This window comes from Sinocyclocheilus grahami, unplaced genomic scaffold, assembly GCF_001515645.1.
Source record: "Sinocyclocheilus grahami isolate Dianchi unplaced genomic scaffold, SAMN03320097.WGS_v1.1 scaffold810.1, whole genome shotgun sequence".
Taxonomy (NCBI): domain Eukaryota; kingdom Metazoa; phylum Chordata; class Actinopteri; order Cypriniformes; family Cyprinidae; genus Sinocyclocheilus; species Sinocyclocheilus grahami.
The window spans coordinates 338,892-354,020 of NW_015505989.1; the positions used below are offsets into that span (position 1 = coordinate 338,892).

At 38.2% G+C, this 15,129-nt stretch overlaps 1 protein-coding gene across 3 annotated transcripts in view; it reads right to left on the reverse strand.

Moving 5' to 3' along the window:
• Positions 1-235: 235 nt before the first annotated feature.
• The window catches only part of LOC107562172 (protein Shroom3-like), a 32,327-nt gene continuing 17,433 nt past the window's right edge, over positions 236-15,129 (reverse strand). Inside the window, exons 2-8 of one of the 3 annotated variants that reach the window (XM_016246757.1) lie at positions 12,005-14,535; positions 11,195-11,247; positions 8,119-8,556; positions 6,246-6,806; positions 4,932-5,046; positions 2,504-2,776; positions 236-1,195 (exon numbers count right to left, since the gene is read on the reverse strand). In XM_016246757.1, coding sequence (XP_016102243.1) covers positions 941-1,195; positions 2,504-2,776; positions 4,932-5,046; positions 6,246-6,806; positions 8,119-8,556; positions 11,195-11,247; positions 12,005-14,449 — 4,140 coding nt within the window. In that variant the 5' untranslated portion in view covers positions 14,450-14,535 and the 3' untranslated portion in view covers positions 236-940. Of the gene's footprint in view, positions 1,196-2,503; positions 2,777-4,931; positions 5,047-5,299; positions 5,494-6,245; positions 6,807-8,118; positions 8,557-11,194; positions 11,248-12,004; positions 14,536-15,129 lie in introns of those variants that run through there. The other 2 variants (XM_016246758.1, XM_016246759.1) reach the window with 2 other exon arrangements.

Sequence of the window (15,129 nt, forward strand, 5' to 3'; positions counted from 1 at the left end):
TCTTTGCTGTTGACTTGATGATCCAAGTCAACCATACTAATGAGCAAAATTTACTTTAGATAAACATAACATTTATGTTTAATTTAACGAACTTCTCCTGCGCCCCATTCTTCATGCAATCCTGAATGGCAGCACAGTTGAAAGGTTTGTTTGAGCTGCGTCCTCTACTGTACAGACGTGCATTTACATTTCCTTCAGACTGAAGCTTACTAATTTCACTTTTGGTGTGAAAGGGCTTTTACATTTGCCAAAAATAGAACTTTTTAATACTAAAACAAACAAGCAAGCCCAGCCCAGACGAGAAAAAGGAACGCAAAAATAACAAAACGCATTACTTTCCATAAAAAGACACAATTAGTTACTTTTTTAGGGAGTAACGCAATATTGTAATGCATTACTTTTAATAGTAACTTTCCTCAACACTGGCAGTGATGGCAGTTAAATAATACAGACTTCAATCGTTTCACCAAATACATCTTTAAAGAGAATCATCAAAACTGAATAAAAGTGAACATTAAATATACATACAACATGATAGTGGCAAATGAAATAACAGGACAAAAGGGCATGAATGAAAAGTTACACTATGAAGCCCTGAAATCAACACGAATGAACACTTGGGATCGATTAGAATATCCAGGTTCATCATGTGCAGTTTATTATCAAAAGTGCTTCTTTCATCCATTTTTTTGGTCTTGATTTGAGAGTGCTCTGTGATGCATATCTGAAAGAGTGCATTTCTCATTCATCTACTTGAAGCTCTCAGTAAACCATTCCTGGGCTCTTAAATAAAGCTTTCCATGGTTTCCAAAGTCAGCTTAAGAGTAGCTCAACTACAGCACAAACGTCAAATGAAACACAGCATCTCAGAGTAATTACAGTCTCTGCAAAACAGCCGCAAAAGGCACCTTCAGGCATTAGAGAGCCGTGTGCGGTAGCTTCATGGAGGTAAACTGCTGAGTAAGGCCTCGAGCTGCTCCTCTCCTAAACGCTGTTTCTCATCGAGGTCTTTCTGACGGATGAGTAAAGAGGCCTTGGTCTGAATGAAGCGCCGGTACTCCTGCAGCTGTGTGTCCGTCAGCTGTTTGGAGAGGAATGTGGAGACCATGCGCTCCCGTCGGTCCAGGTTGTCCTTTAAGTCTTTGGCGTCCTCCCTCTGCTTGCACAGGAGACGGTAGCGGATGTCCAGCGATTGCTGTGGATCGAGAAAAGTCGTAAGGATGTTATTGATGCGTCACAATTCTGGTCATTCATCATTAACGTTAGCAGTCACACACACACAGGAAACTACAGGAACTTGTTTAATAAATATAAGAAATCTGTCCCATTTTCCCATCATCCACAACTGTCTGTGAAACAAATGAGAGATGAACTACACAAAGTAATACTTGATCTTCAAAACATCCATTTCTGGGTCAAAATGAAAACGGCACTTTTTTTTTTTTTGGGGTCCAGAAATCTTATATCATTTTATTCTAATAAAAAATATTTTTTTTAATCTAAATGACTAGTTTTTACCAATAAAAACATACAATCTTCACATTCGTTTACTCAAAAAAAAAAAAAAAAAAAAATTCAGTGCATGAGAAGACTAGTTAAAACATCAGAAATGGCCACAAAGCTCTAACTGGAGCAAATAAATTGGAAAATTTGGAATAAAACTCCAATTCCAAGGCAATTTGCTTAGTGCATTTAGGTATATATTTAGATATTAAGGCCATTAACACCAAAAATGCTGCTCACCAAGACTGCATTGATTTCATCAAAAATACAGAAAAAACTGTAATATTATTACAAGTTAAAATAACCGTTTTCTTTATGAATATATTGTAAAATGTAATTTATTTCTGTGATCAAAGCTGTATTTTCAGCATCATTACTCCAGTCTTCAGTGTCACATGATCTTCAGAAATCAGTATAATATGCTGCTTTGCTGCTCGAGAAACATTTCTGACTATCATCAATGTGGAAAACAGTTGTGCTGCTTCATATGTTTGTGAGAAGAACTGAGATCTATTATATTTTTCAGGATTCTTTTATGAATAGAAGGATTAGTGAACCGCCAGGGTTGCCAGGTCTGCGAAACAAAACCAGCCCAACTGCGGTTTTGTTGAAACGGCTTTCCTTGAAGGTGGGGGAGGGATAGCTTTAACCCACGGACTAAAAAACAACAAGTGGCGACAGTGTAAAAGTAACCCTATTTTACCTCAGACTTGGCAACCCTGTGAAGAATCTTGTCTTTACTGTCCAAATTAATTTTGTAATGTTTGAAGGCTCATGGTGTTCAAATATTTGTCACAAGAGGGCAGTGTAATGGTAAAACTCATCGAAACTAAAGAATGGTTTCGGTCAGGCAGTGTTGACACCATCAACTGCTGCTGCAGCAGAACACATGACTGTCACTCTCAAAGCTATTTAACAAGCTTTAGTGTGTTTAGGGCCCCTCCTAGTTATTCACATAAAGACACGCCTCATTTAAACACCTGGTGTGATCTAAACTCACTCTCTCCTCGGCGTCCATGCTGTCGTCAGCAGTGCTGAGGGCGTTCTGTACGCGGGCCAGACGGGCCGACAGGCACAGCAGCAGGCTGACCACACGCTCCAGGTCTCCTATAAACTGCGTGTAGCGCTCAAGCTCGGCTGACACACAGCTCTCTCCTACCAGAGCCTCCATAGCGTCGCCCCGCTCCCCGTTCATCTTCTCCTCGCTCTGGACGGTGGAGCGCACTTCCTCTAGACACTTCAAGTGCTCCTCTATGTGTGCTATCAGCCGTCTCTATACATGACAAGATGCAAAGAGAAACCATAGACAATATATCTTTATTTAAGATGGCTGATAATGTATGCATAAGATTGTAAGACTTCAAAATGCAACGTAAGAGTGCAGGTTTCTGAAGTAAAAATCCCACGTATTTTCTCCACAGACCTTCAGGACAGAACTACGAGCTCTGAGATAAAGATACAAGCTTCTCTAGAAGTCAGAAGTCAATGTGATTTCACTCCAGTGAAGCATTGTGAATGACGTAATGACAAAACGGTCTTACTCTACACTCAAACTACTTGTATGTATATATATATATATATATGTGTATGCATATACATATATATATATATATACACATACACACACACACACAGTGATGAACTTTCAATACATAATATCAGTAACACTTTACAATAAGGTCCCATTCATTAAAGGCATAGTTCACCCCCAAAACTGACAATTCTGTTGAGCACAAAAGAAGATATTTTGAAGAATGCTGGTAGTCAAAGAGGTGAGGGGCCACATTTACTTAATTTAATTTTGACACTAACTTATTGACATAATATTGGAAAAAAATAAAAATACTATGGAAGTCAAAGAACTGTTTGTTTCCCAACATTTGGTAACACTTTACTTGAAGGGGTGTGCATAAGACTGACATGACACCTTCATAATCATGACATGACACATGTCATGAATATGAAGGTTTTTATGCATGTTTATAACAACTGTCATTAAGTGTCATTCGCTCAGTTATGTAATTTTTAATGCAAAGATGACATTGTTTGAGATGTCTTTGTTATGGGCTATGGTTAGGGGTAAGGGTAGGGGTAGGGTTAGGTTAGGGTTAGGTCAAATAATGTCATATTTGCATTAAAAATGACACAACTGAGCGAATGACACTTAATGACAGTTGTCATAAACATGCATACAACCTCCTTCATATTCATGACATGTGTCATGTCATGATTATGAAGGTGTCATGTCAGTCTTATGCACACCCCTTCAAGTAAAGTGTTACCCAACATTCTTTGTGTCGAACAGAAGAACAGGTCTGGAACAACTTGAGGGTGAGTAAATGATGACAGAATTTTATTTTTTGGGTGAACTGTCCCTTTAATGTTAGTGCATTAAAATGAACCAACAATGAGCAATTTATTTGTTACAGTACATATTAATCTTTCAAAATTTTAGTACAATTACTCAGTTAGTTCATGTTGATGTTGACATTAAGATTAATAAATGCTTTAGAATTAAATTTTATTGTTAATTCATGTTAACTAACATAACCTTTGTTAACAAATGAAACTTTTTTGTAAACTAAAGTGTTACCTAAATAGCTTGAGCTTAAACATATACTGTGGCAAGACAAAGTTTGTGAACCCTTTGGATGTACCTGAATTTCTGCATTAAAAGGTCATAATCATGACATAATAGAAGACAATCATTTCATGACTCTAGACACTTCTTTGTGAAGACAGTGGCATAATACAATGAAATATGTTCTTTAGCCATATAAAAACAGTTGTCATGTGCGTGGGTAAAATTTACCCGCTGGCGCTTTCAGGTATACAGCGACCCCCGGCGGTTCTAGTGTTAATGGCTTTTTAGGTTTTTGCATAGAAGAGCTACAGTCCTCATCACTCTATATACACACACAACACAAACGCTAAATCATCTGCGATTGATATTTAAAGGATTAAATAAATGTCATGCATCACCTCACTTTCAGAGCATGTACACAACATGAGGCCAATTACAGTCCAATTAACTTATATACATTTTATTTTACTTCATATACATTTTTTTTTTTTTTTTGAAAAACATGGTCAAACATTAGTTTAGGGACCAATTCTCACTATTAATTAACTATTAACTATGACTTTTGCTTCAATAAACTCCCAATTTGCTGCTTAATAATAGTAAGGTGATTGTTAAGTTTAGGTATGGAGTAGGGTTAAGAGATCTAAAATATGATCATGCAGAATAAGGCATTAATATGTGCTTTATACGTACGTACTAATAAACAGCAAATATTCTAGTAATATGCATGCTAATAAGCAACTAGTTAATAGCGAGAATTGGTACCAAAAACATTTCTGAAAACAAGGCGGCCACTGTTGCACTCAGTATAACATTATTGCACTTTCCAAAAATAAGAGTATACCTTTTTGTCGATGATATCGGTGTTGTGCAGGCTCTCTTTCTGGTTTGAGAGAACAGATTGATTGTTCACAGATGACGCAAGGTTGAGTGGTTTCTCACCTACTGGCATCTCAGTGCTTTAAAAACAAAAAACAAATATGCAGTGGAACTGTAATATTTTAAAACTGATTTAAGTGAAATATGAAGTGCTCCGTATCAATCTAAAAATGTGCTCTGTTCCAAATAACCTACAAAATACAAATAACATGCTTCACATTGCACACAGGAGACTCGACTCCAGTAGAATTTTACATTAGCATGTTGCTAAGCTAATAATGCAATAAGCATTAAATAAATATTACACAAATGTAGGGTACAATTTATTAGATTAAACATTTTTTCAGTAGTGCACAAAAACAAACACCATCTTTGATGATTTATTTCACTTAGTTTGTTCCAGAGATCACCTTCTCAGTGAACTGAAGTTTGGCCACAAACTTTTCGATAGTTAGCCTGCCGTTTGGTTCAGTGTTCATAGGAACGCATCTAAGATGCCTTAAAATACCATCTAGCTAGGCACCTTACTGTGTAGTGCAGGTAGAGTTTTGGAACGGAGACATTTATTTTAAATATATGCACATTTAAAACTTAAAGGTGGGGTAAGCAATTTTTCAAAAACACTTTACAAAACCGATTCGGGCTGAATACCAAAACAAACTTGTAGCCAATCAGCAGTAAGGGGCGTGTCTACTCATGATGCGGAGGAGAGAGAGTTCAGTGCACGGGACGGACATTAGCGAGCCGAGCGACAGAAAGATAGAGATGGCGGATAAAAAACAAGAGGAAAACGTCTGCGGAACAAAAGAAGACTTACGATAAGACAAGAAGTAGGACCCGTGTAAATATGGGATCAGCTTTCCAGCGCTGGAGAGAACTCAAGGAGCGGAAGGCCTGCGATCGGACGCCGAGGCTGCTTTGTTTCTTCTCGATAGGTGAGTAACACCGTGTCTGCGCCACAACAGCTAAAGTCTGTCTAGTACACTGGACGCGACAAAGCGACCGCTGAAAATCATTTGAAATTTGTGTCAATACGTCATAAATAGAACGCAGCAGCAGTTTTGCTTCATTTCACAGAACTAATCCGTTGACTGGGTTGCGTACGTATGTGTGGGGTGGAGTTATCAAAATAGGGGCGAGACACTTTTGGGGTAGAGGCGTGTTTGTTTTGGTGATTTCAAATGTCAACATTGGCTACCAGAAATCACTTACCCCACCTTTAACTTAAAAAGGACAAGATGCTTTTGAGGTGTATATCTGACAGATGTGCAGTAGTCACCTGTGAGCAGCTTTTTCTGGGTTATTAACCTTCTGCTCCTGTTTTTTCTTGTAGTGCTCCTCCATTAGAAGAGTATCCTCAGACAACAGCTGCTCCATCAGCATGAGTGCCGTCTTCCTATTGGTTACGGGGTAAAGAATGCCAGCTAGCGATTGGTCAGCTGAGACCACGTCCCGAACCAGCACCTCCCACTCGAGTTTGTCCGCCGGACCGTTCCCTTCCAACACCTCGTCTTCCATCACAACAGGGCAGTCTTCCTTCTTCACGTTCCTGTCTTGTTCCCCATTAAGTGCAGGTACCAGGCTGGACTCTGTTTCCTGAATGCCAGGAAGTGTTGTGATCGATGTGGTTTCGTTCTCATCAGATGGGCTGCGCGGTGCATTCTGGGGTTCAGCAGAAGTTGCCGTTTCAGTAGACGGCCAATAGTTTGCATCATCCTCATTTATCTCAGAAGTTGTGATCCATAGACTGGGATCTGTCGTGACTCCGTGACCGAGAGAAACCTCTTGACAGGAGAGAGATGTCTCACTCTTATCTCGAGGACAAACGTCCTGCTCCTTGCTGTAATATATCAAAATAAACAGCTAATTAAAAGGATACCTTCAATACAGCCACACAAACAAATTGATAGCAATACTGATGACTAGATTTTTACATTTGAAAGAAAATTGAAGTTGTGCTTGCTCATGCAAAACTCTCTGCGATGATGCTGGTTATGGGTCAGGGAGTTGCTAGGTTGTTGCTTACTGGTCCTCTATTGGGACTTTCACACAGTTATCCTCTTTTCTACAGTCTTTTCTACTAAATCTACAGTACAGTGATGTTTTACACTTGTAATTTTTTTAAAAGGGCTATCGCACCTTTTTTAACCCTTGGTTATGAAACACTGCTCTGTTAAAGCTGTACTATTTTATGCAAAAAAATACAGTGGGAAATAAAATGCCGTTCTAAAGTTAGGGTTTTCAAATTAGTTTTTTGTTTTTAAAGAAGTCTCTTCTGCTCACCAAGGCTGCATTTTTTTGATAAAAAATACAGGGGAAAAAAGTAATATTGTGAAATATTATTACAATGGTTTTCTATTTGAATATACTTTAAAATATAATTTATTTCTGTGATGCAAACCTGAATTTTCAGCATCATTACTCCAGTCTTCAGTGTCACATGATCTTCAGAAATCATTCTAATATGCTGATTTATTATCTATGTTGGAAACAGTTGTGCTGCTTAATATTTCTTGGAGCCATAAAAAGAACAGCATTTATTGAAAATAGAAATCTTTTGTAACAATATAGACTACCGTTCAAAGGTTTGGGGTCAGTAACTTTTTTCCTTCTTTTTTTGAAAGAAATGAATAGTTTTAATAGTTTTAGTTAAACTGATAAAAAGTGGTAGTCAGAAATATTTTTACGACAGTTTATGTGGCTTTATAATGCATTTCATTTATCAATTGAGGCCAGATTCGAAATGTGAAACACTGGTGCTACTGTAAACACACATCTCTCCATGCTTAAGATGAATTCTGATGCACAAGAGTGAACCAAGCCGTTGTCATAATAAGCCACAAACAAAAACACATTATCACAGGCCGTGTGCATGTACTGAATAAAACCTTGGAAATGTAATACCCAAGATTAATTCCTAACCCAGAAACAATGTAGCAGTGTGAAGCATGGAAAAAGATAACTCAGGATTTTGTTTAGAATGATCGGAAGTTAACGATTTTAGTTTAGAAACTATTATATAACACTAGCTTAAGTATCAGAAACATGTGAGCGACCCATCGAAATGTAATACTTAAACACCTAACCAAGTATGAGCAGAGACTTCCCTTGGCAAGCACCACTAATAAATGCAGCAATTGATTCAGATATACCTGACTTCTGGCCTGGAGTGACTGGGCATCGACAGAACCATGTCTTCTTTATTTTTACACCCATTGTGTGAAGCTGTATGGATTTCATCATCATGGGAGGACACATGCTTTACAAAATGGGTTAAGAGTGGCTTCTCAGGGCCTGCCTGAGAGCTATCCGTGTGTTCTCCAGAGCTGGGAATCCTCCTATGCGTGCGCCTTCCTTCAGCAAGAAATGCCACCATTCTCTTCTCTGCACCGGGATTGACCTGCTTGCCCTGAAGTTGGTCAAGCTGCTCTGAACTTTTGCTGAGAGCGTCAGGTCTCGTGACCTTGGATACACCAAGCTCTTCCATAGATTTCCCTCTTGAAGCTCTGACTTGTACGTGCCGCTCATCAGGGACAGATGCTGTGTGACTGTGATGGACTACTGTCTCTTCCTCTACTTTTCCTTGAACACTGAAAAATAATTCATGTTTTTTTTGTTCAGTAAAATTAAGAACTAATATGTCTCATTGTATAGCTTTAGTCAAACTCAATAACATTCAAATTGTGGTAATAATAAATAGAGATGCACCGATACTACATTTCTAAGCCGATACCGATAGCCGATTATTCATAATGATATCTGCTGATGCTTAGTTAGTTCGGTTGTTCTGATGCTTACCATAGTTTGGTTTTCTTAAGGGAAAACCCCTCTCCCAACTAATGTTGTAAACTATACCCTTTCATTTGGTACATTACTATAATAGTATAGGTTATAATTAACAACAGAGCCCAAACTATTATATTAAACTATTTCTATTCAGATATAATAATCACTCAAAACTGAAATGTTTGTTTCACAACACAATTGCACATAAGGTAGTTTTCAAAGAAACTTTAAGATTTATTCAAACAAACATATATAAACGAATAGCACTTTTTTTCACTTTATAACATGTATTAAAGTGGAAGTGATGACTTGTGCCCTGTGCCAACGCTTGAAACAAAGTGGCTACAGCAATCCGTCATGCCACATTTAAGAGCATCAAAACACATTTATTGTTTGAATTTGTGATAAAATGTACATTGATTGAGAGCTGAGACTTTGTTTTTTATCATTAGTAAAAAGCCACAAAGGTCTTTGCGATCAATGGATGGTAGGCGCATTATATATATATAGTGTTTGATGAAGGGGAAAAAATCTGGCATCCCTGGCTTGAACTATGGGTTCTTAATTTTTTATTTATGAGATTGCATTAATTACTGCGCTAACTTTGACAGCCCTATATTCTACACTAGAGACATTTTAAGTCTGAAAGTTTTTTTCGCACCAATTTGTAGGGCCGTCGCGATTCGTCGATTTTATTCAACTATTCGATTTTTTGAAATCCTCGATTTCATTTTGCTCACGGCGACTAACCGGCAAAATACCGGAAGTGACGCATTTCACAGACGAGAATCCATAAAACACATTATTAGACTGTTTCCCAAGGCTACATGATACCCATTTAAAAATCATAATGAAGCATAATTGTGAATTCACAAATGCTACGATTTAAATAATTATATGCGATGCAGTTCTAATACAGTATATGCACTTTAATTATTTACATGCGTGTAGGTTAAGTACATGCATCACACAGCGGCTCCGTTCATAGTAGTTCCACAGGAACTGTTATCATTTACATGTGTGGAGCGTCTCAAACTCCATCTCTGCATGTTGTTGTGAGTTTGGGTTTATTATAACGTTCATCTGGGAACGCAATGTGCGCCATTTCATCAGATTTGTAAGGTAAATAATTTATAAATCTACGCAAACTCAGGAGAGTACATCGCGGTTTCAAAATAAAAGCTAAAACCCTCACTCTGAGTTTACACTTTGATACCCACATATTCATTTAATTACAGTGGCTATAGCATTTCTGTCCTAAAGAAATGGCCAAATATTAAAGATCAAGTGGACATTTTAATTAAATGGTGCTTGGTCAATATTAAACAAGGATTAGATCGCACAGTAATGTGTAAAAACAATCGTCAGGCCATTGGCGCCCTCTGTAGGCCTTTGTTGTAATGCGTAATGTATGTTAGCTCTATTGTTTATAATACATTATGTATTTGAACAGTTTTGTTCAATAAAACCATCCGATCTCTTGCTTTTGATACTTTATTTGACCTAATTATTATTGTCTCATTGCTATTATATATGTATTTTAAATTATTTTAAAGGCTTTTGTTCACTTACATCTATTTTTATTACCACAAAAAAAATTATTATAATTATAGGGCACTATGAAATCCATTTTATTTCCAAATTCTGTTTTTTTCCATTTTCATTTTTCTATACTCTGTTTTAATGGTTAAATAAAATTGTATTAATCAAAAAGCCTGTTTAATTAATTGAGTTTTACAGTTTTATCTTTACCAAATTCTGTTTTCCAGTATTTTCTGGATTCCATTTTAATGGTTCCATTAAATTTCAATAATCAAAAGCATCTCCAATTAATTGATTATATTAATTTTTTTAAAGTACATTTTTTCTTTATTTTTCAGAAATACTGCACATTTAAATTTTTTCTCCTAAATAAATTCTGGTAAATAACATTTCTGGTAAATACTCCTTTAAAAAGTGTTTTTTGATTATAATTTATTATTAGTAGACTAGAACACGTGGACATGTTGTCATTCTTACACTAAAATACTGAACTTTGATTTCAGTGATTTGGACTACGAGATGGATTGCTTCTTGCACTCAATGTTGCACTTTACTTTTGCTTTAAAAAAAGGATTTCATAGAAATTTGGGTTTCATTTGGTTTAATAAAATATAGTTTAATAAAATATTCTTAAGTAAAATGGTTGATTTTTTGTGGGAAATTAATCGTTTAGATTAATCGCCAAATTAGTTGATAGATTAATCGAAATAAGTCGTTAGTGGCAGCCCTACCATTTTGATCATCTGATCATTGGCTGTTTTTAAGCATTTGGCCAAGGTGCAGATAATTGCTTTAATCGGCCGATACCAATTATTGGCCCGCTTCCCTAATAATAAATGCAGGACAGAGGTCTAACCTCTACCGCTATCCTGCTCAGCCATAAGAGCAATAATATATCACCTTAAAATAGCCTTATTATGATTGGCTGAGAACTCGTCTGGATGTTTCTGAACCTATAAAAAAAGGGGAAAAATTATGCAAAATATAGCAATTTGAAAATCTACATGTTAGTCGTGGATGTAGAGCTGCACGATTAATCGTTAAAAAATTGCGATCTCGATATAAACACCCACGTGATCTTATTTCTAAATGACAACGAATCGTCTGTGACTATTAAACCTTTGACAAAGTCATATCGGAACTTTCAAATCGGTCGCGAGCAGTTATGTTCAAGTATGAAAACTAGATTTTCAACCACACAGTGTTATTTCTGTGTTAATCATTCATATTCATACAGTTCGGGTATGAACACTGATGTCTATGGTAGTGATCAAAATGGAGCAAATCATATTTTGAAAGTAATTTTAGTTTCAAATTAGCATTTTAAATAAGGTTGTTGATTACAAATGTTGATTACATTGTTTTGCCACTAGGTGGCAACAAGTGACTTAAATTTATTGTCATTGAATCATTTATTCAAGATTCATTAAAAAATGCGGATTCATTCAGTAATGGACGTATTTGTTAAGTATTAAGTATTTGTTAATTATTTAAAATAATTCTAATTAATTAAACATTTTTTAATAGAATGAGGCAATTAATGTTTTGTCACAGCCTCTAGAAAAATTATGCTATTTTGCTTAGTTCAGAATCGTGGAAGAATCATGATTTATATTTGAAACAAAAAAAAAATCATGATTCTCAATTTATCCAGAATCGTGCAGCTCTACATGGATATTAATTTAAGAATTTTGTTTTTTTATAAGATACCTGGAAAGCATGGGGAGTCGAGGTGCTTCTGGTCCGAAAGCACTTGGGTTGTTCAGGCTGGTCCAGGAGATTCTCCACAGAGGCGGACTTCCCTGCTGTAGAGGACTCCTCTCTCCAGCTGGACTGCCTTGAGTGCTTAGCAGCGATGAACTGGGTGTATTTAACAGAGCTTGACACGGAGTCAAGAATCTGACCTGCAGAGAGAGGCCTGTCGAGCTTCTTGGAGTCTGAAATGCCAGAATTATGTCTGGAGCTCTCTGCAGTTGAACTCCTGCAGCTGGGTACTTGTGGAACTGGGTGCTGGGGCTCAGCTATCTTTTGACCAGTTTTGCGTTCCATGTATGCTACTAAGGCTTTATGCTGAAGGTGCTTCAGAGTTGATTTTGAGAAGTTGGAGGCAGACAGAGCACGTCCCCGTGTTTTGAACATCTTCCGTCTAGCAGCCACTAGACCGTGATCACCCTCTGAGAGAAGATCTTCCGCTTCATTGCCAAGAGAGTGGCAGGTCATATGAGCAGGTCCATCTGCCAGCTGGTGTAGCTTCTCAGGCTCAGAGTGAGAGAGTTTCTTCTGATCTGCTGTCAAACGCTTCCTACTCCCTACCCGAGGCACCTGTGGTTGAGCAATATTCTGTGGCTTCTCTGGTTCTTTTTCAATGGCCTTCTCAATCTCTTGACCAAGGTCCTTCCTGTACTCTTTGTCTTTTTCTTGAGGATTGTGTAGTTGTGGCATGGGAGGTGTCTCCAAGTTGGACAGTTTGTCTTGAAATGGAGGACCGGAAGGTTCTGCAAAAAGTTGTTTGTCTGTCTGCTGCATGATCCTGTGGGGTTGAGAAAGCTGCAAATCTCTCCTTTTAAATGAAGTCTCCCTCAAAACCTTGGATTGGGCATCTTTCAGTTTCTCCTTATAATACTTCTTGTAGGAGTCATCTAACGTACCGCATGGGTAGAAGAATTCCTTCGTTTGTTTTTCCTTAGACATTTCACTCTGCCGATATTCACTGCTGGGAGGGGTTTGCTCATCCTTTTCAGCTTTCTCTTTATCTTTGGAGCAGTCTGGATTCTTGACGTCATTATTGTTTTTGAACTTGTCTGTATACAATGCTCTGTTTGCTCCTGTGAGGTGATATAAAAGTGGGGTAATCTCCTTGCTGATCTTGTCATTTGGAATATCCAGTTGGGGCCGCCTCGAAACTCTGGTCATCTGTTCCTCTTTCTTGGGATGACTGGTATGGTCTTCCTTAATTAGAGCAGGGGTCATTAGTGTACCAACTGAATTGTCCTCTGGACCACAATAGAAGATAGGGTGGCTGGTGGAGTGATGCCTGCCAGTTTCTCTACTTATGACCCTTTGGTCCTCTACACCTTCAGAGGTCTGTTCTGACTTGAAAGGTGAATTAACTGCCTTGTCATTAGGATGCTCCACAACTTCATTCTGAATGCTGAATTTGTGTTCCTCTTGGTAAAACAGTTTACCACTCGGACCATCAGGACAACTCTGCCTTCTACGCTGAACTTTATAAGACCACTCACTGGAGGTTTCCGCACCTTCACCAACACCTTGCACGGCACTGGGCTCAGACGACTTGAAGACTCCAGTAACAAAATAAAACTGCCCTTTGTGCTGAATACTCCCACTGATCATGTTCTGCGGCATATGGCAGGAACTGACAAAGCACTGGTGCTCAGAAACGGGTCCACCATAAGCTGAATGCGATCTCTTCCTTTGGGTTTCGGATTGGCTGCTCCAAGACTGCTGCAAGGGCTCTGGTTGACAGGTTTGCAGGGGTGATTTATTTACAATTCCTGTAGGCTTGGGTGGATCAAGCATCTTGTCCTCCGGGTCTTGCTTGAGGTGATCTTTAAGCTGTGAAAATGTGCAACCATAACCAGGCTCAGCCCGGACACCACAGACCTCTGAATTACTTGTCTGCTGCGAAGTAGAAAGGTCAGCAAGCTGTCCTTCTGGACTCTGACGTGCCCTTGAGTTTTCAAGATTCCTGGTTGTTGCTAAACTGTTCAGACGGGCAGGAGGTGGTGGTGGTGGTAATGGATGCGTATGAACTGGTGGATCTTCAATGTCAGAGAAGCCACCGCTGCTCCAGTGATGCTCTTGTGCAACGGTTTCCATGGATCGGTAAAGATGGTCCATGCTCTTGGAATCCGAATCAAGAAAGGTTGGGCTGTATTTACCCTTCACGTATTTCAGCTCGGTGTGGTGCAAGTTTTGCGACTGGAGCTCATCCAGTAGAAAAGGAGAAGGGTAATCAGGGACTGTGGAACCACCAGAGAATGAGCTATAGGCTGAGTCCCCTTTGCTGTGGTGATGGGTATACTGATCAATACTACTACTGGATTTGGCCGGGGAGAGTCGACTAACCGGAAGACTCAGAGGATGTAGGTCAAGGTTACTCATCCTCTCAAAGTGGAAATGATAGGAATCCATTTGGACTATGAAGTGGAATTATGAACACAGATGAAATATTTCCTCACTATAGTTACAAAACAGAAGCCACAGGAATCTGGCATTACCTGGGAGAAACAAACATATAAACAATTGTAAAATTGCCATTTTGAAAAAAAAAATAATAATAATCCTATTTACCGCAATACACATCACAATACAGTTGTTTTGCATTAACAAAATTACTAGTTTTACATTGATTGGTGTTAATGATTAAGTTGCTAATGACATGAGTTGTGCCCCAAATGACTCAAGTACACTAAGTATAGTATGCTTTTTGTACTCTACCATCTAGTGTATGAATTTTAGAAGGTTATTCTGTCATCTAGCATCATCTGATAGCCTGCCCCCTTTCGCAAACATAACACCGTGTCCTAACCAGATGCAACACGACAAGATGCCAACAACAAGCAATTTGTCTGTCCACACCGAACACGATACGGCTACACGGCAAAAATCAAATTTCACCAGAAGCATGGGTGGACGCACTCTTTCTGGAAGCGCACTGCACTCCCAACGAAATGGATAAGTTTATAATCTAATTCATAAATATTAAAACCTTTTTAACATTATTATAAGTACATACTGAGTGACTGATACCATCTTTGTTATGGAATACACTTGCTGGTTCGCAATGAGTTCACAGTTTTAACGTACATGTT